This window comes from Scatophagus argus, chromosome 11 (assembly GCF_020382885.2).
Source record: "Scatophagus argus isolate fScaArg1 chromosome 11, fScaArg1.pri, whole genome shotgun sequence".
Lineage (NCBI taxonomy): Eukaryota > Metazoa > Chordata > Actinopteri > Scatophagidae > Scatophagus > Scatophagus argus.
In genome coordinates, this window is record NC_058503.1 from 4,863,780 (window position 1) to 4,890,369 (window position 26,590).

Sequence of the window (26,590 nt, forward strand, 5' to 3'; positions counted from 1 at the left end):
ATGAACTAAGGCTGAAAACAGTCTTAAAGAAGGGAAGAAAATGAATCGCCTCAACCGACGCTGTAGGCTTGAGCAAAAACGTGTGAGAAGAACGTATCATCGGTCTCAAATCACTGGAGAGGAAGAAAATTATCCTGGGCTGAAGGGTGGACAGAACTGTGATATTGGACTAGAAAACTAAAAAAGTGGGCCCAAGAGACACGTAGTCATAGTGATGTCCTGAACAAAAAAATGTCACCAGGGCAGCAAGAGAAGTCACTGTCTTGTTTCTTCTATCAATACGGGAGACAGGACATACCATTTACAGAATCAGACCTTCCTGATACCTTAAGTTCCAGAATAAGCCAGATTTCTCAAATGCATATGCTGAGTACATCTAAACACAAATGCACAGAATTATTTGTCTATCTAAAAACTGAATTTCTTCTATATGAGGAAATAATTAAAAGTGCTCAGCACAATTTCCCAGGGCTCTAAGCAGCATGTCTTGTTTTGACCAGTAGCTGCAAATCCTAACATTTAAGACCGATGTGTGTGAGACAAACGGAGAGACGTGGGCAGAAAGTGTCCTGGATGTCACGATACAGCTGATCTACAAGAAGACAGTTACATCATCCTCTCCATCTCTCTGTCATATGTCCACTGTGTCTCTTTCTCTCCATCTTGTTGGACATTGGCTATTCGCTCTGAAAACTCACTGTCTCAATCACTCTCATCCATGCTGCATCATTTTCCATTACTGTCTCCTATAATGCTTTCAGTCCCATGATATATCCCATCATTACGACACCTCACTCTCCTTCCTTCACTGTCTTTGTCTCGCTTTCCCTGAACTCCACAGTCAGTACAAAACAAGGCGTTCTGAAGCTACTCATTATCATTCCTTGGCATGAAATGGTGGGGAGACTCAGTGGCGGCCATATTGCTGCTAAAGTATTACAGCACACAAAGTGAGCAGAGCTAACAGAACCGCGACCTCAGGGGAGCGAACAGCCGCAAGATGGAAGCATAATGGAAAATGGAAGCTGAGTAGGAGGGAGACTTTGACAAAGGCCAACAGAGGTCGACATGTCTTTAACAGGCAACCAGGAACCTGAGGGTGGTTTTATGGATTATTTTAAACACTCACTGTGTTCCCATCAAAGCTGAAGAAGCCTCATGAATTTAACCTTGAATTCATCACATCAGATGTTTTTTAAATACTGTAAAGCTGATTGTATAATTAGAGAAACTCATCTCTCAACCCAATCTCTCACTATGCGTCTCACATTTCTGGTTTGTTGGGAATGAACGGTTGTAATGTTTATCGTAATAAAAGAAATGGGAAGACGGATAAACGTTCAGGTTTCAAGTTTGTTTTGAATTCTTTTGAGTTGTGCTGAAATAGGTGCAACCGGAGTAGCGAGCCAATGTCTGCATCACATTTTATAACAAGTCATCTAGATGTACAGTATGTAGATGTACTTCACAGTGAAAAATGTGACTTGCTGGTGGCACAACAAGTAACCCGAAAAGTCATTATAATGGATCTCTGAGTGGGAACAGAGAATATTAGTATCAAATTTCATGGCAATCCATCAAACTGAGAAGCTTCACTCTGGACAGACCAACTGACTGACACTGCCATTTTAACAATCCTGCAGTTCGTGTGGCTAAAACTCTGTTCAAGAAATGCAGATTTCGTGAGGATGGAGATCCAGAAAAACTGATTCAACCAGTGCCACTGGATACTTTTAACAAATTTTTATTTTATTCTTCGAGACAAACATACCGATTTCTTCAGCACCTTCCTACTTTTCACTTTCACGCCTTCTGAATAGGCAGGGAGCAGCGGGAGAGGGTGGGAGGTGAGAGAGACTCGACGCGCTTTAATGTGCATAGTTTGTGCAGAAATCAAAGAAAACGAAACAGCAGGCAAGAAAATATGGTGAGAAAAGCAAGTCATTCCCCAGGGAACAGAAAGGTAGAGATAAAGATTCTTGCTGTGGAGTTTTTCCACTAATCAAAATTGATTTTCCCCTATTGAATCCCATTGCTTTACATCAAGTTGAAGGCAGCAGTGAGAGACTTTGAATGCAGAGCTGCTGCAGCTACATTTCTTTCTCCCTCAATTTCTGTCCTGTTCTTTGCCATTTCCAATCAGGATAGAGGGTGACTTCACTCTCTATGTCCGTTCTCTTACATTCTCTCTCTTTCCTTCCAGAAAATAAAACTGGCTGCCGAAAGAAAGACGGCAAGGGGCTGAAAAAAGGGGAATACAACCAGGGTGTGTGCCAAAAAACCAAAGCGTAGGAAATACAGGTAAGAATCAAAGTAAATGCAAAAAAAGCAGCTTAGAATGGAGGGAGTGGATGGATGGACAAAGGAGAAGGGGAGGGAATGGATATGAGCAAAGGAGGCAAAGAGAGAAGCAGGCGAGTGGCAGTGGCCCCTCCCATAATCCCACTGCACTTCAGCTGAACCTTCTCAAAGGAGGAAAGGGAATTTCTTTTCCTTATCTATGCTTTCTCCCTCTCCGGCTCTGTCTAGGGTTTAAGTTGCTCATTTTCTGTTCTTCAGACGTCTTCTCTTACCACCCTGACAGAGACAGTACATACATATATATATATATATACTCACCAAGACTAAGAGTTTCCCAGTTAGAAAAATACTGATATACTGCAGACAGTATATTCTTTGATAGCCAACCACATCACAAAAGCAATACTATTTCTAATCCATCATTTGGCAGCCCTTCCAGAGCAAATGTCACAGTTAGCTCATTTAGCTCAGAGTCACATGGGCATGGCCCTCAGTCAGAAACATCCAAGCAGCCGTCTGCAATGCTATAGTCTGCTATTTCCAGCGCCGCACACTAATACAAAGATGAATAGGCACTACAGCTGGATACTTCTGTAAATATGCATGTAAAAGGTCTACACCTATACAGGGACGAGTGTAATGGGTAAGGTCACATTTAGACTGACTTGAGCCCTGCATGATAAAACACAGGTCTCTCATTCACTGTGAATGGAGTCAGTGAGCTGTTTTAGCACAGGGAAGGTCTTCAGGGGCACTAGTCATCTTCTCTCTCTCTTCTTTTTAGTATCTCTCTCTCTCTCTCTCTCTCTCCTCAGCCTCTTTCCAACACTGTATATGGAACAGGAAGCGGTATGTGGGTCAGAGCACAAATGTCGAGATGTGCACAGGGACTAGAGAGTGAACATGCACGTACACACACAGACACCGGAAAAGAGATGTAAAGCTATTTTGTTTGCATCTGTGACACGTGAATGTACGAAAAGCTCCTTTGGCTCTGTGGTTCCCTTCAGACACACACACACATACACACACACACACAAGTCAATGTGTTACATTGGACTGGTGTGTGTGTGTGTGTGTGTGTACATGCATGTGAAAATCTCAAGCTTATCCAACGCAAACAACTTCCTCTGCTCAACAGTCATTCCTGGCAAGTACCCAGATAAACTCGAGTGTTTACTTTAGAAAATGTCTGAACTCAGTGGAAAAGGACCACTCTAAACATTTTGGAGCAGTAAAAAAATATATATATATATTCCTCACATGTGTCTTTCTCTTCAGTCATTCAGGTCATGTGAATACATAAATGTATTCCCATTCCTGATCCTTCTTCATGTCCCGTCTTTAATCTCCACAGTAGGAAATGGAGAGTTATGCCTGCAGGCCACAGCGCACTCCCAAACTCAGACTGCCTTTTTCAATATTTCATCATGAGCTACATTTTTGAACAGGACCTCCAAACTATGTGTGATTACCTGCCACAGTGAGTGAACAAAAGAAAAATCTACATCAAATCAATATTTGGTGTTAAACCCCCAGGGTAAGAAACACTTGAAGAGTGTACATGGGGCCTTACGTACCTTGTCCTAAAAAGGGGCACTTTAGGTGAAGTATTAGGATTTTTAGAGTTACAGCTAAAACCAGCAGGGTCCTAAAAGACAGACAGGACAATCCTCTTCAGCAGAACGGCTGACCCAGATTAAGGGATTTTATGTGACAGTCTTGATGATACAATGATTCCTCTTTAAGGAATCTGGGCAGGAAATGGTCAAGCGACCTCAAATATGTGAATATTTTACCCATTGGCTCATTTAGCTATTTAGCATTTCAATGTTGAGTAACACGAAAGACAGGAAAAAAAGCTCTTGCTACCACCACCATCATCATAACACTACTGGGACATTTCTGCAAATATACAGACAACAAAAAAAAGCACAGGCTCCAATTACTCAGACACAAACAACCGTATGGGTGCATGCAAACACTGGCTTGAAAACATGCAGAGACAAACACCCACACACACACACAGACCAATCTTCAGTCTTTAACACTATTGGCTAAACTGCCCTCAGGAAATTTACAATCTGTTGAGCTTCAATCACCAGCTCAGCTTGAAGACAAAAACATGGGGCAGGGACCTATGTGATTATAAAAAAAACTGTGACTACTTTTAGAGTTAAAGCATTGACATGAGGGTGCAGAAAGGAGAAAGAGAGGGGAGTCGGAAAAACTGTTTGCTTTGGCGTTAGCTCTTATTCTGAACGGTTGATTAAAGAATTAGTACCGATTTAGGAAAACAGATGCCATAAAACTCAATTTGGGACCAGTTCCAAATCTACAAAAGCTGTGTTCTGTGGCTGCTGGGGAGACTGGTAACTGCGACAGCCACACAACATGCATTTTTAATGCATCTATCCAATATTAGTACTGTATTCATTTCTCTCTTCAAAGTGGAAATAGTTTTATGCAGCTGTATAAAACCAAACGAGTGAGTCAACAGACAAGCTGGACCATTTTGCTACAGAATTCAAAAATCCTGCAAAAGCAAATATCCCTAAAAGTAACCTCAAAGTTGCAACAAAGTTTTAATTGGTTGCAGTGGAGAAGTTGGTGCTGATAAAAGCAATGGAAAAAGACTTAATAAACAATGACCTTCATGAACTATATAACTTCAACATTCACTGAGGCTGCGCTCAACTACTGATATTAAAATCTCCACTAAATTTGGATGGAAAGCTGCAGAACAACAACAAAACGTCACAAGCATACAGCTGTGTTCACTGACCTCGGTGACATCCATGACTTTGATGGCTGCCAGTTGTCCCGTCTTGACATGTCGACCCTGGAGAGAAAAACAGAAGACAGAAGAGATAAGGGAAAGGAAAATCTGAGATTTCTGTCCACATCCAGCACACACAGCATCACAGTCATTTACCAATCTGTGACACTACTGTTAAAGCTGCACAGCTCAATTATAGGACAATGAAGAATGCAGTATGACAATGAAAATGGTATTTTTCTTTTTTCAGTGTTGGTAAAAGAAGCCATATAGTGACCAGATTTCAACACAAATTGTTGGTAGGATTCAAAAAGCTTTCCAGAAAGTAGTTTTATAAGCTGAGTAAACATACCGGGTGATTCAGTTGGTCATAAAAACAAAAACCACATTCATAACAAGCTATTTGTCTCGACAATAGCGTGGACCATCACAGGCAATGGTCCAAACCTTCACCATCCTGTTCAGACAGGTTTTTACAATAGGTCTGCTGCAAGGAATTAAAATAACTCTTGTCTTTTTCAGGCAAGGAGTGAACAGTATGAATAAGCACAGAATGAACAATATATGAACTGAGACAAGGGGCATAAATAGCACGTAGAATATGCACAATGTTGTATATAATATATAATACATGAATAAACAATGTCTAGGTGTTTCTAATTTCAGAATAAATGTGAATATGGATGACAGGTTAATTGTTGTCTCTCATACCTCAACTTTAAGGATTTGTTGAGACTGTAAATAATGTGAAAAGCAGCTGAGGTAACATGGGCGCCATTTTCTACCAAAGGCACCAAGATGGATTACACTACTTTTCCTGAAGCAACTCGCCCTACTCTGCCTCTGGTGGCTTACACCTATATTCTTTTGAGAACAGAGTTCAGCTGAAACCTTGATGAATCTAATATTGTTATTTAGTGTTGAGCGAATGGAAAGGTTTGAGGGTGGGAAATGTTGTTTAAGAAGGACTATGAATTAACAGTTTGAGTCGAGCATGGAGATTGTATTCTCTGATTGACTGACCACCAATTGTTATCAGTCGACGTCCGTTCTAAATGGTTTGATCAGTCGTTTGATAAAGGCCGATCGTTTATCAAATAAAAAGGCATCTTTTTATGTTATGCCTACAAATCATATGAAGACTATGACATGCCTAGTTCCTGTCCATCTGTCCCCTCGATTAAAAACTGCTCGCTAGCAGGACCTTGCAAATATGTTGGGCTGGTAAAACCAGGTGTTAGCTGTTAGCAGCTGGTGAACAGCAGAGCCCTGCACTGTGTTTGGCTAAGAGAACTACCAGCTAATGGAGCCAATAGCTAACAGCGGAGCTGAACTCACAACAGGACCAAGAGTGAATCAGCGCTGAATCAGTGAATGGCAGTTAAATGTGACACGAATCATATAGGAGTAAAAAATGTAACGAAGTACTTCAGCTGATTGCAGTTCGGAGGTAAAAGTACTTTCCGTCAGTGTACATTTCACTTATGTCAGAGATTCAAGTAACCAGACACAATCAGTGACCAAGTGGTGGAATAGTGTCCACAGGGCACAGAGACCTCAGTACAAAGACTGAGACAACTGAGACTGAGACACATACCATATTCTGTCTTACTAAATTCTGTGTCCTGTTTCTTTTTTCTTTTTACAGTGTTTTAAACATATTTATTGGAGTTGAAGAAAATGTTTGGAAAATAAATATTAAAATAAACATTATTAATTTTCATTTTAATGGTGTTTCCACTGCTAACTAATAATGTTAGATAATAATAAAGAGTCAGTATTTTTAAAAGATCAGCAATGGCTGATAGCCTTTAAGGAACCACTTTTTGGCTCTTCTGTCTGCAGGGCATGCTGCCTGTCCACACACAAACTGAGCTTGAATTAAAGTGATAGATGGGACAAGCCTAATGTTACTTGGTTTCAGCAATTCAGGATTTGCCAACGGCTGCTTGTGGAGATGCATCCAGCCCTGCGGATACCCAGCCTGTACGTTCCTAGCCCACAGGCAGGAGGGGACAAGGACAGTTGATGGATGTTTTAAAGCGGAAACTACAGCTCACAGTCCACTGTATCAACACTGACGGTGAAAACCACTTGCAAGGAAAACACAGACACAACCACTAATACAGGAGCCTCTATGCTTGACTCAAACTTTTAACTCATAAAAGCCTGAGCCAAAAGAAAAATGGACTAAGCCCTAAAGGTAACCATCTAAATGAGCTAGAAAAATCCTACATTAGATTTGTCTGAGAGAGGCTAACTAGTATGTTACCATTCATCATGAGCTTTTGTAGTTTTGTTTTGTGTGAACCCCAGACAATACAACTTAAACAAAGCTGGGAAAAGTACCACAATAGGTTCATTAACCTTGAAATATCTGGGATCTACAAGGGGTCTTAAGATAATTTGGATAATTCAGATAATAGATAATGACTGAGATAATACAACATTAGAAATATTTTTCCTTTCAACTCATGAGAAAAAAAATACTAAACCTGTATATTAAACTGACTTAGGTTAAAAATATGGAATTCTGCTTGAAAGGTTGTAAGCCAATATGCAGACTAGCATTAGCACTGTACCAAAATAAAAAGGGAGACAGAAATCCTGATTATCTGAGAACATTATGTGGACGTGAAAACCTAGACGTAACTACCAGTAAGTATGTATATCACTGCCATAATCTCAGCAAACACTGACAAAAAGGTCTGTGTTTCAATGCGAGCTCGAGTCTGTACAGTCCTTCATGTGTGCAACATGTTTGTAGTCTGTGTCGTGTCCTAACTGCCACACGATCAGGTTTCCTTTGTGTGAAACTGCGACACCTGAGCCACTGCCCCCCACTGTCCCTGAATGAGTTGGCGGAGTCCACACTTTGAGCGATGAGGGATTAACCCATTTAGGTTTAGCCAAAGGGGAGGTATGTGTATGTGCGTGGAGGTGGGGTTGCCGATAAGGTCAAGGCTAACTGAGAGAGCAAACTGCAAGGATGACAAGGAAGCGAATCTGTGCTGGTTCTGTGGGAACTACATTATGGAAACAGAAAGGTTAAGGAGGACAAAACTGTACAATTTAAAAAAAAAAAAAAAAAAAAAAGACGGAACAGAGAACAAGCCCAGCTTGAGAAAAAATGTACAATGAAAGTAGGCAGGCAGGTCAAGGAATTTTACTCATGGTGGAAATGGACACATTTTTATATTGTTTTATAGAAATCTGAATCTGCCAGCAGTGCATGAGGAAAGGGGAGTGTAGATAATGAATGAATTTGCAAAATAGCAATTACAAAACAAAGCGTTGGAAAGATGTTGTTAGGTCGAGCCTTATCAATGCTTTAAAAAGCAAAGGGAAGGGAGTGACAGTTGAGGGAGAGGACTGACTAAAGGGAAGGGGAGAGGAAGGGAAAGATAAACAGAGCAGTTTCAGGGTGGAGAGGAGCCTGAAAATAACAAGGGACAATAACAGAGTCCAGTTATTTGAAAAACTAGACAAGATCAAGGCCAAAATATTTAATAGTATTTTATATATATATATATATAGTGTGTGTGTGTGTGTGTGTGTGTATGTGAAAGAGAGAGTGTGTGGTGCCTGTGTGCTTTTCAGCCACAGCAGGTTAACGCAGGCAGACCTCCATCGGACTCCATTAAACTCTAGCATCCATCTTAATGTAGCACTGCTGAGTCATCGGATTCTAACTCACGACATGAACAAGCAGAAGGTACTAATGCACACACGCACACACACACTTATCAGCACTACTGAATGCACTCACCACTTAGATTTACACGCACACAGAGCAGATGAATCCTGGCATTTCAAATGGCTTACTGCCTTTTCAGTGCGACCTCACGATCTCACAATTTGAGATTTTGCATTTCTTTTTTCCTGGTGACCACAGGGCTAACAACAAGAACGAGAAGCAGTAGTGTGTGTGTGTGTGTGTGTGTGTGTGTGTGTGTGTGTGTGTGTGTGTGTGTGTGTGTTGGGGGGACCCACTGACTCTGCAGTTTTATTAGGCCTTAAGACTGTGTGTTGACAGGGTTTATTCATAATCACAGTGGAATATTCTCTCACACATAATTTTCAGTACCCTGTCTCACACACTACAAACAGTTCTAGAGCTACACAATCTAACATACTGACAAGCAAGACAAGTAGACTCATTTTGCTCTCTCTCTCTCTCTCTCTCTCTCTCTCTCTCTCTCACACACACACACACACACACACACACACACACGCACACACGCACACACAGAGTCGTATTTCCATCACTTTTGGCTACATTACACACACTTACATTCATTTCCTGGAGGCTTAACCACCACCTAACCATAACAATAAACATTAGTTGCCTAATCCTAACCCTTACCCACGACTACAGGAATACGTATCCATACACACACACATACTGTATAGGATACTGTATAGGAGTAGTTGTATGGATACCAGTGACATCATGACAGACAGTGATGAATGAACATATTTACACACTTACACTACTTATGTCTTTCCTTTCTGATATTTAATTTCAGAAGAGTCCTTGAAAAGTGTGTGTGTGTGTGTGTGTGTGTGTGTGTGTGTACAGACAGTTTTGTCTTCGTGTCTGGCTGTATCTGAGAGCTTCAGTGTGGCTGCATTTTTTACAGTTTTTTCTGCATCCATCTACCAATTATGGTAGGAAATATTCACCATTTTTCCTTTTGTGAAGCTATTTTTCTGAGGTAATACTGAACAACAAGATGCTGTCTAAATGATGAAAGACTTGTATATGTGCGTGTGTGTGTCTCCTCTCTGTGTGTGAGAAAGGTGACCTCGGAACGCAGACTGTAATAATTATAAAATCCCCCTCCCCAACAGCCGACACACACAGACAGGCTCACAACGGTTAAAAGATGACATCATCTTCTTCTCTGGTTCCTTTGTTCACAAACAACACACACACACACCTGGCTAATACAGACACATGAAAGAGAGGTAAAGATAGAATGACGGTCCATCGGTCAGTTAGAAGAGGAGAAATTATTCAACCCCCCTTTTTGTAACTTCCCTGGTGATTCCTGGTGATTTTCAAATCCCTGGGCTACACGCTCACTCTTCTGCCTAACGTTCAGTATCAGTGAAGATGCACAGTGTCATCGCTCTGTGTCCAACAGGGCAGAAAGTTTACTATCACAGCTTGTTTTATCGAAACTAGTAGCTCCAAAATCAGGGTTCAAGAAGAACCACAAGACAAACGAATAAATCCTTCATTTGACTTTTTTTCCAACCATGAATGTAAGTAATGCTGTTGTTGAAACTCTCTGTTAACACCCCCCAGCTGACTCCACACTCCATTCAAACATGATATAATCCTTCTGTCATCCGACTCTCCCATGACTAGCACCATGATCGGTCTCCACCGTGCTGGGCCAAGTCTCTGTGTGGGATGTTTGGACCACACTCTCCCCTAATAACAAGAAAGCCTGGAGGGCCCGCGAGGCGAGAGGCCATCCATGTTAGTTTCAGTACAGAGTTTTAGTCTCACATGGTCTCAACAGATGCCCTTGAGGCAAGTTAGTATTTGTGGGAGAAGCTTTGCTTTACACCATGTCTGAGATAACAATACACCCTTGGTTTAAGCTCCTGTGGATTTCTCAAGGCTTCATAAGTCCTTGATAATCTTAATTTCACAAAAGATATTTTATCGCATTTTTGAATCCAAATCTGAAAAAATCTGAAAAAACTAAATGATTCCTCGACAGCTATATACGTTTCTGGGTGGGGACTACATTTAGTTCCTCATGGAACACCAAAACGTTTCACTGATCAAATGATTTCAGCATCAATAGGCCATATTTTGCATTCAAGCACCTTTTTAAGAGCAAGCTCTTTATTTGAAATTGTGGTCAAGACTCCAAAGACGCCAATAATTCAGGCTGAAACACGCCTGCGCAAAGTTCTATAAAATATACATGACAGACTATGAAAATCCAAAAAGACATCTTCAAATTGCTTGTTTTCTTGTTCAGCCAATGGTTCAAAAGACAAAGAAAGGCAGCAAATTCTTGCATTAGAGAAACTGTAACCAGTGAATCTTTGCATGTTTCAATTTTTCTTGAAAAATGACTTAAATGATTAATCAGTCATTCAAGTAGTTGTCAACGTGTTGATGTGAATCAAGTAATTAATTATCCAATTAAACATTGTAGCTCTAGTCTCTTTAACATGAGATCCAAAGCCAACAGATATACAGTTCTTAATATTATTATATTAAAAAAAAGAAAAGCAGACAAATTTGCTATTTTTTTTCATCCTATGAAAGCTAGAACACACAGAGAGGTTATAATATAATGGATATGATACATGGATGTGAACCTACACATGCAAAGTCTTGGTCAAGTGTTGGGCTGAATGCAAAACACAGAACAAATGCTTCGTCAGCAGACTGATGAAGAGCTCTGAGCTTGGAAAGGTCACATGCGTAGGTGCTGAGGAACTGATTTATTCTGGAAGTATTTTCCTTCACAGACTCTGCTTGCTTTGGGCTTCACTGACTCACCCCATTTCCTCCCCCAGCAACAAAACAGTCACTTTTGTCATCTGCTGTCGGCCCAACCTCCTCACACATCACAAGCTCCACTGATGTCATTAGTTCTTTACAAGTATGTAATGGCCTATGACCACAGTTTGGAAACTGACCAATTTCTTGGTTTGTGATAGGGAACACAGTGTGAATCAACAGAAACTGCACTGAGCATAAGTAGACTTAATTCACAACGTATCACTACAAGTATGGGTAATGTAGGAAGATCAAAAAATCCAACATGATAAACTGAAAGTACTTCCATATACTTAGATCAATGTAGGGTGTTATTTTAAAGTTTGTTTCGTATTAACATGTCCCATGTGAAACACTACATCCTGTATCTCTGGCAAATGTTCATTGACCTCATAATCTGCTGCCCATCAGGCATTTGGAACCATTTGTTTACGTGCTGACAGTTTCACAGGCTGCTCGTACCAAAGTACATTTATAGCAATTTTAAAAAAGTAAAAGCAGGTAATCAAAATGACAGTCACAGAGCCTAAATGAGCCCCACGGCAGCCATTAAGAAAGGCTCGGTCAGGTCCTAACCTTTAAAGCTTCCTCCTCTCAGATCACTCCACTACTCCAATCAGGACCCATCGAGGCAGCAGACAACAGTTTTAATGAGGTCCCTTCCACAGACTACTGGGACCTGACCCCAGAGTTCATAAGGTACACCCCCTATGATCCTTCAGCTGGTGTGACCTTTGACCTATAGTTGTGACTCCAAGGGAGAAGGGAGGAGGGGAGTCATCTGGGTTTCTCGTTAAAATGGAAGAGACCAAAGCAGAATCCAGATACTGATCTGTGGTCAGTCTCCTTGCTACGTGTTGAATGGATCAGACAAATGGTTAATGTGTTGTTAAGTAAACAAGCATTTGCAGTTTAGATTCAATATGTTTAAATAATTCCCATTAAAATAAGATTAAGTCGTAATATACCAGAATTATTCTTTAGTGTGCTTTCACTGTGAACTGCAAATGGAGATAACTCTACTCATTTAAGTGGCTATAGCCAATATTTTTATCAGAATATTTAAATGGCAATGTGAAAACAGCGTGACTGTGTGAAAGGTGCTAGTGATGAACCTACAGTGAATTATCACCTGAGTAAGCAGCTCTACTTGTCCTCATGAAGCTTCACAGCTACTTTCAGCCCTTTGCTTAGCTGTCAGGCTGTATCTTCATTGTTCTGGTTCACTCTCATAGTGTTATTTCAGTCCATAGCAGGCAGCCTTTTCAGTTGTAATATATGTCTTTGTGTGTGTGTGTGTGTGTTTATCAATATACTGTATATCAGTCATTGGTCTATTGGTATATTTTTTTAAAGCATTTTGCCTGTATTTAATGTAATAATGGCCAGCAACACTTAAAAGGAACATCTGTTTCCTCATACTTTTTTAAAAACATTTTTAGTGCTATTTCTCTCTTTTCAAGACTTGAAGAATCTGTTTTCTGTACATTTTCAGGCTGCTGCCAGAAAATGTGGGAAGTCTGGAGAGAGAAAGTAGAATGAGTGAAGATGAGCAGGAGGAGGAAGGAGAAGAAGGAGGTTCAGTGTCAATGGGTTTGTAGAGGAGGAGGAAGAATATGTTGGGACAAGTGTGTATCTTTGTGTGTATGTGTGTGAAAGATGGAAGCCAGATAGAACTAAAAAGAGGAAAGAAGGGAGCTGTGCGACATCCACCCAAGGAAATGCCAGGGGAGTGGAGTCATTCTGGAATAACACACACACAAACAGGAGAGGACTTTCTCACGCATATATGTGCCATCTTAAACAAGTAATATATACTTACAATAATCTGTTGTCAACACACCTGCATAGTTTGTGTTTAGCCTAAATCTGGACATACACCTGGCACATGGGGGGGGGGGGGGGGGGGGGGGGAGAGAGAGAGAGAGAGAGAGAGAGAGAGAGAGAGAGAGAGAGAGAGAGTGTGTGTTTTGGGACAAGGCGTTCTTTATTGCACCCCTCTGGGCTTTGGGGCAAAGACGAGAAGCCAGGTGCAAGCTCTGCTATACACACACACACACACACTTTCACTAACACACAGATCACATGCACAGATGCACAAAGACAAACACACACAAAGACACAGACACATGAAGTGACACCAGCAGACAAACACACTTCCTATTTCTACACTTCAGCAAGTGTGAAATCCATCTCACTAACAAGTCTTCATCGACCAGACCAGTGATGCGTGCAGTGAAAACGCTGTCAATCATCGGCGTAATGATGGCTTTCTACACCCAAGGGTGTTTTTCTTTTTCTTTTTTTAAAACACAATGCAACGACACTACAAGCTGAATACACAACACAAAGACAAGAACACACACACTTCTAAGAAAAACGTGAAAAATGATGAGGCCCAGAAGAGGAAACAAAATATTTCTGAAGGTTCCACATGAATGAACAGAGAGCAGCTGCTGCTCTGTGCATCCTGTAACACACCAACAACAGCAAGGAGAGTCACACCCAGCTCTGTAGTGCCACTTCAAATTCACTATCAGTAACACTACTGAGAATGATAAAAACTACGTGGAAATTTCCTGATTGGTTTAAACATACACTTAAAACACAGGGTAATGTTTAAAGTTCTATTCATGTTGCGTTTGGTCATGAAAGTCATAGCGAGAGGCGACGAAACGAAAGGCACCTTGAGTAAGGTTAAAGATTTCTCCAGGTTTGTATGTTGTTGGAAACATTTGGGATAATGTGAGTACACAACTCAGCATAGCAAAATGTTTCTAAGTAACAGTTGACAGCTGACAGTCTGCTCAATGATGCACCTTTCAGCTTTCAGTAAATAATTTCATTATTAAAGTAAGGATTTGAAGGAGGATTTGATGACACGCTGACAAAGAAGTGAAGAGGCGAAGTAACCGTTGGGATGCAGAGATGTTGCTCTAAGCTCAGTGACTGTTGCTGCTCTGCTCTGCCTTCAGTGAGGTTCAAACAGGGAGCTCTATGTAAGTAGGCCAAGAAAACAACCTGACTCTGGGGAGACGTGCAGACAGAGAAAGAGAGGCTGGACAATTACAAATCTCTATTGATAGCCATGGTGCAGCTATAAAACTAGGGGAGTGCTAGACTGCTACACCGATAAGAAAGACCAACATGGAATTTCTAAGTTTGTGTGTTTGAAGAACTTATGTTTGACTGGAATTCATATCTCCATTTTTAACCTCAGGTAGAAAAAGTGTATTAATTAGAATAGAAAATAGATCACTCTGCATGATATTACACATGACAAACTACGGCCTTGAAAGTGACCACAGGGATGAGTCGATGATTGTCTCAAATTAAAAGGAGAAATATTAAAAACATGTCTCTTGTTTTAGGGATTTATTACTGAACATACAGAGGATACAATGCTTTACAATGTTGTTTTTTTACCCGACCAATACCAATAATTATCTGCTTTTAATGACATGTGAGATGACCAATAGATATTTTTTTGTATTGTAAAAAAAAAGTTCATAACCAGCAAATTGTGCATACCTGAGGATACAAAAGGCTAAGATGTGGCGAGCAAAGATGGATGATTAAATATTCCACAGCAAAAGTAAGATTTGTTTTGTTAAAGCTTTTTTCCCTCCTCTATGAACCTTTCTGGAAAATGTAAATTGCAAAGAACAATCATGTCATTTTCCTCAGAAACTGTAAACACTTTCATACTGGTGACGACATGTTTGGCTCTCCAGTCTACATTGCGTGGCTCTAGCCAGGTAACAGCAGTTTGCAATCATGGATACGACAACAACATCCTCTGCCTCAATTCTTCTTCTCTTTCTATTTATTGGCAGATCGCAAACCAACTTTAAAGGAGGATACTGAGTGTGTGGATGCTGTGCTTGTTGAGTCAATGAAAGCAATTCATATTATCAGCTCTATATGAAATTTCCCATTACATGGCTCATAGTTTAAGTGTCTGCCCTAATAAATATTGTGCTTCCTTATTTTCAAGCAAGCTCTTTGGAGCTAAAAAGGTCAGGAAAGAGACAGGAAAGCAGAATAAAGGCAAGAAAAGTGAGAAGGTTCAAGAGTTTAAGACACACAGTGAGACAGTGAGAAGAGAGACGGGCAGTTAGAGAGAGAGACAGGCAGCGCAGGCATGGCTGTTGTAAATCTAGTAGTAGTAAGGGGGTTACATTCTGGGCACTGGTGCAACTTTCCATAACGTAACGGGCTATCACCCCATTTTTAGACTCAACGTGAGGACTGACCATCTCGTGAAATGGATATCGCTTATGACCAGGCCGACAAACCACAACATCAGGGCTTTTCAAAAGCCTTTCAGAGGCAGCTGGGAAAACGCTGAGTCCCTCGAAAGATCCATTCAAAGTATGCCTAAATACGAGTGGTGTTCTGTTTAAGGACAACTCGCGTCCAAAAGGTTCTCTTTGACATAGACAACAAAAAAGCAGCTAGCGCACAAATGAAAACGTTTTCTTTTTCAATTAAAATCACTTCTAACAAGTGAGATTTAACACTTAGAAAATGATTTGAAAAAAAATCTAACTTTATTTTAAGTTGGTGCAACTTGATTTTCAACGTACCACAGTCTTGACAAAGATTTTATGACAGGAGTTTCTTTTGAACGCTTACAGTCTACCAATCTAATCTGATACGTGAAGTCCAGAAATTCAATTCCTGAGATATGAATTGTACTCAGACAAATACTGTTTGTTAACAGATGCATTTAATTAAAGCAGCACAGGATCATGTTAAGTTCTCAAAAAGGAAGAAGAAGCTTTAGCAGCTTATTCTCTTTCGTGCCTCAAGCTTAAGTTCAAAGTGACAAAGACGAGAGGAGATGCTGCTACATTCCCTGAGCATAAAGACCGAGGACGTCCAGACACGAGACGACCAGACGTCCCCTGACTGCTCCTTTTATCATGACATTCCTCCATTAGCCCACTGAGTCTGGGGGATCAATAGATAAAACACAACCTGACAGTGGAGACAAAGGGAGAGAGAAAGGCGTAAAGAGAGGGCTGGAAAGACAGAAGACGAGCAGATGAAAGTGGCTTATTTAGTTTAGATCAGAAGACAGGTTGTTGGTTTGGTTATATCTGCTCTGTTTGGCAGCCACAAGTCTTCTTCAGTGTTAAACCTGGGGTAAGTTCTCAAAGTCACCAAACAAGAAGAAGTGGCTTTCAGTCACTTTCAGGTACTGTACAGTGTGTAAACCTGTATATGCGCAACATGAAACTAAGTTTAGCCAACATCTGTAGCGGCAGCCTTGACTAATTTGCACAACTGGTATCTCAGATCTAAAATGGCTTTCAAAGCTACATTACCACAAAGTTAACACCATCCTATTAAAAAATACTTTGCTCACACTCAAATCATCCTTAAACAATCAGTATAAGAAAGAGCAGAAAGTAAAATATCCAAGGAGTCATGACCTCCTCGCTCCATCAGACTCCGTCTTCAGGTCTGAAGCCTCTGGACGGAGCCCTGATGAAGCGGCTGAGTACACCAGAGGAATTAGCTCGCTGTCGGATGCCATTACCCCTGTTGTTCCTGCGATTCGACGCCGAGTCTGCCTCCACACACTGTCCTCCCTCGTCCAGAGAAGACACAGCTGAGCAACTGCTGGAAGCTCATTATTCTCTCTCAAAGGCTCATTAGTTTTGATCTCGGCTGACTGGGGCTTGCAGAGATATGAATCAGGGAGTAGTACACTTTTAAACAAATCCTGTTAGAGAGGTCTGCATGGAGACACGGAGCTAGATAAAAAGATAGTTTTCTAGGAAAGAGACTATAATGCTAATTGCTAGTTGGTAATTAAATTACATATTAAGGTTAAAGTTAACAAGGATGTTGAGCTTGACTCCAGTGTATGATGGTTGAGCAAAGCGCTTACACTGCCAGAGTTTGAAGTCTAGTTACTCTCAAAAGAGCACCACTGATGGATATAGTTGAGCCCAACTAAGAATGACTCTAATAACCCATTGCAAATTTTCTGATTTTAGTCGCACAAATTGGGTTACTCTGTGAATGACAATGTTGTTTATTCAACTCATGGATTTCCAGGAAATTTATTTCCAGAAGATGTATTCTAAAGAATCTAATGATCTGTGACTTTTTATCTAACACCATCAACAGGTCAAAGTGTTAGCTTGTCCAATACTTTGGTTCACAGTCAAACGATTGCCAAACTAATGATCTCCACTGTACTTTGTGTTTAGTCCTAGTTAGCACAAGTTACCATGCTGATATGCTGAACTACAATGGTGACAATTTTGTCAGCAAAGCACTGTCATGTTAACATTATCACTGTGAGTATGTTAGGGTGCAGACATTAGTATGTAGGTTGGTTGTCAACCCTCACAGGTTTGTATGTAAAAATAAATGAACAAACAGAAACAGATTTCTCTCTCAAACATTGCATAACTATGCACTGATTATCACTGTACAGCACCACAGAGACATGTATTCACACGAATTAGAAAATCTCAAATACTTACAAATCCTTTTCTACCCTGATCTTTTCATCTTTTCATCTATTTAGACTATCTGTATGACATAAACTGGCACTAGATGTCACACTACAGCACCAACATCTCAGACCAAAATGGCACGTTGGCCACAGCTCCCACCCAGCCAGGACTAGCTGATGCATGGCTTCACAATTCGATCAAGCTAGACGCAACTGAAGTGAAAAACATATTGGTAAGTTGATATTCCAACAATCACTAACTCTGGTTTAGACAAAATAAGCCCTTAACTGTGGAAATAATTTGGCTCTTCTCTTTTTCCTGCTCTACATTATGACAACATTGCGTAATTTTAATGACACTTTTAGTGAGAGGACCTATGGGTAGAACATTCAAGAACAGAGTCAGTACAGGTAAAGTCAAAAAGAAGCATCTGTTTTTATCCCTTGGTCGCCTCAGTGCCTTCTGCGACCTACAACTCCCACACACTCTTCAATCTTAATTCCTACCTGGCTTAAGAAAAGCTCGACAGGAGTTACTCAAAGGAGCTCTCAAACTAACCAGTTCTTTTAAAATTCAAATATTTCCACTTAGCTTTTGTCTCTCGGTGCAACTGAAAAAATTAAGTGAGTACAGATGGATGACATTCTGATTCATCATGACTCAGGGACACAAATAACTAACAAAAATCTCCACAGATTATCTAAGTGTTGCTGAATATGAAACAACACCTCCCCTCTTGAGAGCAGGGACTTTGTGTAGGCTTCAGCAGCTTAAACTATTAATTTCCCGAGCGCAGTTTGGGGATTTAAAACCTCTAGCTACCCACCATGGACTCCCAAGTCTAATTTTTCTTAAAAACACCAAAATTCAAATGATGGCAGTGAAAATTAGCAGTGAATCAAGAGGAAAATAATTCAGCCTGAGCATTATTGGAGCAAGGCTGACTAATCCATGGAGGCCAGAAGCTGCTTACATTCAACCTGGAAACCAATGCCGAGCTTAATTAGAGCAGGGCCGTGCCAGGTTAAAGTGCTAAATTAATTAGCTTGTTAGCTGGGGTTCACTGTGTTTTTAGCCTCCCGGCTCTCTAAAGTGAGTGGGGAGCACTAACAGCTTAGCTACCACCTAATTCTTTAACTATTAGAGATTGACAGTGTAGTCATATAAATTGATACCATAATGCTCTTAATGACAGAAGGATATTCTTCCTCTTAGGGATTAAAATATATGATGATAAAGTCTAATAATGAGGAAGAGATTAAAAAAGCCTCGAGCAAGATGGAAGAACCTGTCAGAAGCCTCAGTACTGCAAGAGGCACTCATTTACAAACTGTATGGAGGTGAATGTGGTAAAGCAACTCAAAAACCTCCAGTTAGTGATAATATCTGCAACTACACAAGATAATAACTAAAGCTATTACTGTTGCTGATAGTAATACTGACCGTCTTCTAATAATAGGCAACATTTATTCTGTAAAGCACTCTACGCCAGAGGTCCTCTGAAACGGACACATCAAAGACCTACACAAATGTGGCATGAATACATTTTCTTAAAGAAACTGCATCCAAAGGGTTCAAGGGCAAAAAACATGGCCCAAAACAAACCAGAGAATACCGTAATTAGATCTGGAAATAACGGTAATCCAGCTAAAAATTTTTTCCTGAACTTTTTTCCTCAATAATCTGAATTTAGCGTTCTAATATTCCATTTTACATCCCTTAACTACCGCAATCAAAGAGATCCACATTAATTTTATGTCCATTTTTTTCATATTTAAGTATAATGTTTTTGCAAAGAACATAAAAGAAGACAATAAAAAATGGAAGAGGGAAAATAAAAGAAATGCTATAGAAAAGATGTAGATTTTACGTAGCGACTACTGACAAGATGCTGGTTTACAGTCGGCTCAGTGCTGCTCTCCATGCAGCAGCTTAAACAATGGAATCATCTGTGAAGCAGATCAGTCACAAAGCGTCTGTACTGTCGAATATCAAACCCAGACGGCCATTCATCACACAGGGCCAGCCGGCGTGTTCAGCCGCACAGCTCCGTCTGAGGTGGTAAACAGAGCAAGTGGAAGTGCAGCCTTTGCGTGCGGTCGGCCATGTCAGACGCAGCTCGTTTTGATGACACGCGCGTGCTGTAGAGATCAGCTGTGTGTCCATTCGGCACTGTTTGCCTGTGCTGCCTGAAAGCGGCCACTGGCCTACTTTCCCGCTACAGCAGCCTATTCAGAATCAGCTCAGCTGCAGAGGCACACAGAGAATAAGACACTAGAATATAAGATCTGTCAATTGATCGATACAAAACTTATCACTGAAAATAACAACTGACTACTCATCACAATAGTTCAGTCATGTAAACTTCTTTTATTTTCTTATGTTTGGATAAAGAAGCAACACAACATAATCTGACCATATCTTTACTCTTTTCTCTACTGTTGATCTCATCATCAGTCATAAACAGGAGACTGACATGTAAACAGCTGTGGAAACTCAGTCTGGCTTTGCAGGCTTCCTGTACTGTAGTGTAATAATGACTGGGGCCATGAAAAATGTGGTATTTCTCCTAATTCAGATATTTTGTATTAATGAAAATCCAATGGGGATGATGTAGATCAAAAAGCTCTGTGTTTTGTGTGTGTGTATGTGCATTTTTTTCCATTTTGAAGCGTATGACTTTGCCTTTGCGTTTAGCAGCATGGAAAGAGCTGCAGGGCATTTGCTCTGAATGTATCTGTGTGTGTGTGTGTGTGTGTGTGTGTGTGTGTCTGTCTTGCAGGGAACTAAAAGTATTCATTCCCATTGCGTATCAGGCCCCAATTGTACACTACATCACCATGGAAACAGAGCAAACTGTGACTCTCAGGAGGCAACGATGTGATTTAAACAGAAGACATGGACACTGGCTTGTGAATCTATATAACCTATTCAGAAAAGTGAGAATTAAGAATGTCAGTTCACATGCATAGTCGTGTCTGCATTTTCTTGCATTTTGATGTGGTTGCTTGCCTTACAGACAGTATAATTACAATAAAGTGAATGACATTAGATCTGCTTACATATAATATCAACAAGTTTCCTACATGGTTTCCTAAAACTCATGATTCAAGAATTTTATTCAAAAAGGAAGGGCTTCTGTGTCACTGAGATGGAAGTGCCTAGCTTCCCTAATGTGATGCATTTCCTCTTGAAACATAGTCAGACCATAACATGTGGAGGGATCATGCAGAGAGAGAAATGTATCTTAATTTATCAGGAGAGTCAGAAATGTTCCCCATAATTTACAAAGAAACCTCACCAGAGGAAACCATGAAGGAAACTAATTTGAGTTTATGTTAAATTTGCTCTATTAATTGTGTCAAACTGCAAACCATTCACTTTTCTAAAAGCTACAAGTCTCTCTGTTTAGTCATATGATGATGAGATTAATAATATTTTCTGATATAGGATTGAAATTAGACCAGGATGGAAATGATACGCAACAACAGACGACAAAGAGACAAGAAAAGACAGAAAGGGAGAATGATTCCCCTGCAGTGGGTAATATATAGGTGCCTCTGACTGAGCGAAACAGCTAGGCACAGTTCCAAACCAAACTCGTCTGATTCGGCCCTTTGATTGATGGTGCATAGGGTACTGCAGTGTTTAGTGTGCTGCAAGAGCTGGCAACAAAATCCTTTGAACGTACAAGAGGAAGGAAGATGGGAAGGAAGACCGAAAGAAGGGACGAGATCTTCAAAGACTGCAAAACTGTGCCAAGCTTTTCGGAGAATGGCCAAGGAAAATGATCACGCTGCTCCATGAATCTTCATCCTGCTCTGTCATTTAAAGCAAAAGTCTGAACCGCATTTACCTCTGCAGCCTCCCCGCAGGCAGACTCATCTCTGCCTCTCTCCAGACAGGAAGCTGCTAGACGAGTGGACAAAGTCACAGGAAGTCAACGGTTTGAACTGTATCGTCATACAGAGAGATGTTTTTTTTGTAAAATCCGATGCAAGCTTGCAGCCAGGGATGCTAACTGCACCCTCCATTTTCAGACACAAGGGCAGGGCGATAACCAAACCACTGGAACTTTCTACATTGGCATTTTTATCACCTCTTCAAAGGACTTCAAGGGTAATGAGAGGTTTTGGGGGGGGACAGCTCTGGTAAATATAGGGCCTGCGATTGCAAAGAGTGAGGTCTGAAGGAGGTTTCACATTCACAGTGGGTCATAATAAAAGAGAACAGGTCTTTTTTCAGCACAGGGAAGGGTGAGGCGCGCTTAATTAAGACGGAGATGTTTTAACCGCCAGTGAAAACATACAGCTGAAAAAGGAAAAGCGGGGCGGCGGGCAGGCTTGCAGAGGGGAAATTTTAGACTGAGAATTGACTGAGAACACTGGGTCTCTGTTGTGTGAAAGATCTTCTGTTGCTCTGTTCGGCTCTTTACTGTTCTACTCTGTTTGGATGAGTGCTAGGGAGATAAAGAAAGAGACAAAAACAAATACTGAGAAGTGGAAATGCCTAACAGGCTTAAAGAAACACCTCACCTCAAACTATTTAACTACTAAACTAACTACTATTTAAAATGACTACTGATAGCATCAAACAAGGAATAAATAACATAAATCCGTCCGTATATATCCAACTTCTGCAGCAGAAAGAATTTGGATTTTTGTCTGTGTTTGAGTCTGATTTTTTTCTCTTTCACAGCATAACTAGGGATGCACTGATCCAGCTTATTCTTCTTCTAGCTTCTTCTGCTACTCAAAAGTATCTGACCACTATGGAGGCACTCTTTTTCCCTAAATTTAAATCTCTGTACTATACTCTGGGAAACATATTGGAATCATTCTTACACAAGTTAACATGAGGCCAGGGACTGGTGATGTGTCAGGCTGGTGCATCTCTAAATGTACGTACTCTGCCAGACATTCAAAGTAGTGTGGCTATTTAATCTCTAAACTTCAAATGTTTCAAATACTTATATGTTATGTCTGTAGCATCAAATATTAAACAATGTCAAGAAAATCAGGCATCAAAGGTCTCTTCATACGAGTTTTTAAAAACAGTAGCTGACAATGCTACATTGGGTCATGTGTTCAGCCAGTCGACAAACACTTACATCTGAGCCAATCAACATACACTTCGGTAACTCAAGGTTCTTCTTATGCTGCTAGAGTACCTTTTCTCAGGTAGGAGCTACAAACGGTTCTTGCAGTGTGGATACGATAAAAGCAAGGTTCCTCTAGTCCAAAAACGCCAAATGTTCACCTTCCTACCACTTTTTCTATAACAACACACAAGACCATCAGGTTAAAGGGTTGGCAGAACCAGATGTCTGTTCAGGATGGGCCCTTAAACCAGTCACTTTATTTCACGTTTAAGAGAGCGCTGACTCTGTAGACACTGAGCAAACCAACACAAAGAAGGTTTTCTGCTCAGCTGCCCTTGTGAAAACCATTACCAAGTGTCGCCATACAGATGCCAAAGGTCACAGTAATAATGTTGTGTAATTTCTCTCTTCAAAGTGCCCTCACATACCAACATGTCAACAAAAATGGATTTTGGTGGTGTCCAAACCCCCTAATTTAAATAAAACTTGGTGTTCAGAATTTCTATTAAAAGTATGAATAAGCCCTGATGATGTTTTGATTCAAAGGTCCTGTCAGCATCATTTTCTGCAAGTCAACTTGCTCTACAACAACCTGTATATCTTTCTCAGCCACAATGGCCACTTTTCTGTTGCTATTTTTGGCTCTGACATGAGACAATCATCCCTTCATTCTCAGTCATATCTTCAATTCAAACATTATTGCTACTTTTTCTGGGGCTTATAGCAGTGAAAGGACCTTTGTAGGAATGAACACATATTGAACAGCCACAGTGAAAACTTCACGCTTGCGACAAAAACAGCTCACAGTTCAGTTTTGTGGATGAAAATGCTCTTTTAAAGAACTGCCATGCACAGAGCTGTGGGATTATGAGGAATAAAGAGTAATTCAGTAAAAGCCCAAAGTCAACAGAAACTGCACAAACGCAAGCTCACTCCTGGGTGAGCTGTGCTGCTGAGGGAGGAAGGGTGATTTGGCTCTGATTAGCTGTTAGCATAACACTGCTGGTAGATAAAGAACCACATGCTGAAAACACCAGCCGTGCTGCTAAAACCAGGCTACTGACAACCATACATATTTTAAAGTTTAAAGCTTTTGCAATTTTGCTTATTTATAACTTTTTTAAGAATACAGAAAAAACTGGCCTGGGATGTGGTGAAAAAATAGGTTAAAGATTATTATTTATTTATTATCTATTAAAAAACAGATCAAGAAATGCAGGAAAAAAAATTCCAATACTTTGATTCAAATATTTAAAGATTCACAACCTTTGTTTTCAGCTGACTAATATTTGGATGGTTGTGCTAATAACAGTGACTCACTCACTGACCTGGATTCAGCTCCACCCAACCTTTTCCTTCTGTCAACATCAACACAGCAACAGGCTGTTTGACAGGTACAGTGAACTACTGGGTGGATGTGTGAACACATTATATAGCATTGCTTGAATACAAATGATGAAATGAGACTCTTTGAGTTCATAGTTCAAGGCCCTTTCACAGCCCATCTGGACATATACAAATCTACAGTATATGAAACAAGTTGCATTTATTTGTATTCTACAAAGAGAGTCTTCTTCTTCTCTTCTTGCAATGGACATGGTCATTTTTACACCCTGTTAAGATGTGAAGCCATACAAGTTATGATGTGCCACACAGCAGCAAGAGCCCCTCCTCCCTCTCAACATACTGACCCACAATTCAGCTCTGCCGCTGCATGCTATAAATAGACAGATTTAACCTACAGCGAGGGAGGGAGGGAGAGAATGAAAGGGCAGTGCAGGCAGATAAGGAGGGCAGAGACAAACATGAGCACAGAGGTCTTCAAGCTCCACTCTGACAATACTGATGGTCACATATCTGATTTGTCTGGGATGATACTGTTCCTGCATATGTAATCTGCATGACAACAACACAAAGTGCCAGCAATGCTGCGCAGACCTGTGAGTAATCAGCAGTCACAGAAAGTCACATCCATCTGTCCTCCAGACAAATTAGTTACAGAGCAGCCTTTCTGCTTCACTGGACTGCTGATTGTAGACAGACAAGAATTATGGGGGAAGAAGGCTGGTCAAAAGCCCAGAAAACGCCCTCTCTCCTATAAAATGGACAGTAAATGAATGATCCCCAGCATAGTGATAGGAAAAGAACAACACATCAAGGTTAAGTGAAGAGTAACACAAAGATTTGAGAAGGTTGTCTGCAACTAATAAAAGATTTTCATCATCATTCATCAATTGATCTATTAAATAATCATCTTGGTGAAGCAATAGCTTGGCTTGAATTAAAGTCTAAAATAAAACTTATATTAAAAAAAAATCTAAAGCAGTCTGATCAAAGAATGACCATGCAAAATTTCAAAACAAGTGAACACTACACAATATTTAATTCAGTACAGCCTCAAATGAGTTTTCAGGTAAAGCCACACTATCTGCAGTTCACTGTTAGTTCAAAGAAATCAAACACAATCGGTTCATCTGACTGAAACAGAAAAAGTGTTCATACAGTCTTTTTCTGTTTATGCCAACTCAAAACCACCCCCCCAAAAAAATCAGACAGTGTCAGTGTTGAGTAAAGGAGGAATAAAGGAGCAGCATTGGGAACACAGTGGGAGAACAAGAAAAACTGTTAAGTCCTTCATTCTGCTCTGGTTGATAATCCCTCCACTGCAGCCTGGCTCCTCTCATCTGACAGCACAAACCCTCTGCCGTTCCAACTCTGGAAAGCCTCATATGATTTATTTAGCCAGCAAGAGGAGAGCTGAGATTACAGAAGAAGAGGAGAGGACAGGACAGACTAAGGAAGCCTGAATGTCTGCCCTACAAGAGCAACAGCAGATCCTCCTGTCCACTCAGGTGAACTTGGACCAGCCGTCGACATGTGGTTCATTTTTAACCTCAGGAACGGTTTCGCTCATCTGCTTGCGCTGCTCCCGTCTCGACCCTGCATGGCGTGACAGCAGGACGTCCTCGCTGGCAGCGAGGTAACCGTCATGTCCGACAATAGACACCCTCGCTGCCGAAGGGTCTTTCATCCAGAGACTGAACCTCTGACTGCCTGAATCATCACTTGTTAAGGAAGCAAATCCAAATTACTGTTTTGAAACAACTCCATATCTAGAATATTTAGATTAGATCAAGTTACTGTTTATCATTTAATCATTTAGCCCATAAAATTGCACAAAACTGTGAAAAAAGCTAATTTATGACTATTCAAATTGTTTGTTTTATCTGACCTACAATCTAAAACAGAAAGATGTTGAGTTTACTTTCACAGAAGATAAAAAAAGCACATAAATCCTCAACCTAAGGAAAGCAGGAAAGTTATACAGGAACAGCGACAACGACAGGAAGAACCACGGTGCTGTGTTTAAATCCCTGGGAGCTAGATAGCAGTGT

The 26,590-nt window shown here is 40.6% G+C and overlaps 1 protein-coding gene across 6 annotated transcripts in view; it reads right to left on the minus strand.

The window, feature by feature from the left end:
- Window positions 1-26,590, minus strand: part of LOC124067458 (mitogen-activated protein kinase kinase kinase kinase 4-like) — an 85,727-nt gene that overhangs the window by 39,976 nt on the left and 19,161 nt on the right. For all 6 annotated transcript variants that reach the window (XM_046404803.1, XM_046404801.1, XM_046404798.1 and 3 more), the window contains exon 3: window positions 5,087-5,143. In XM_046404803.1, coding sequence (XP_046260759.1) covers window positions 5,087-5,143 — 57 coding nt within the window. The remainder of the gene's footprint in view (window positions 1-5,086; window positions 5,144-26,590) is intronic.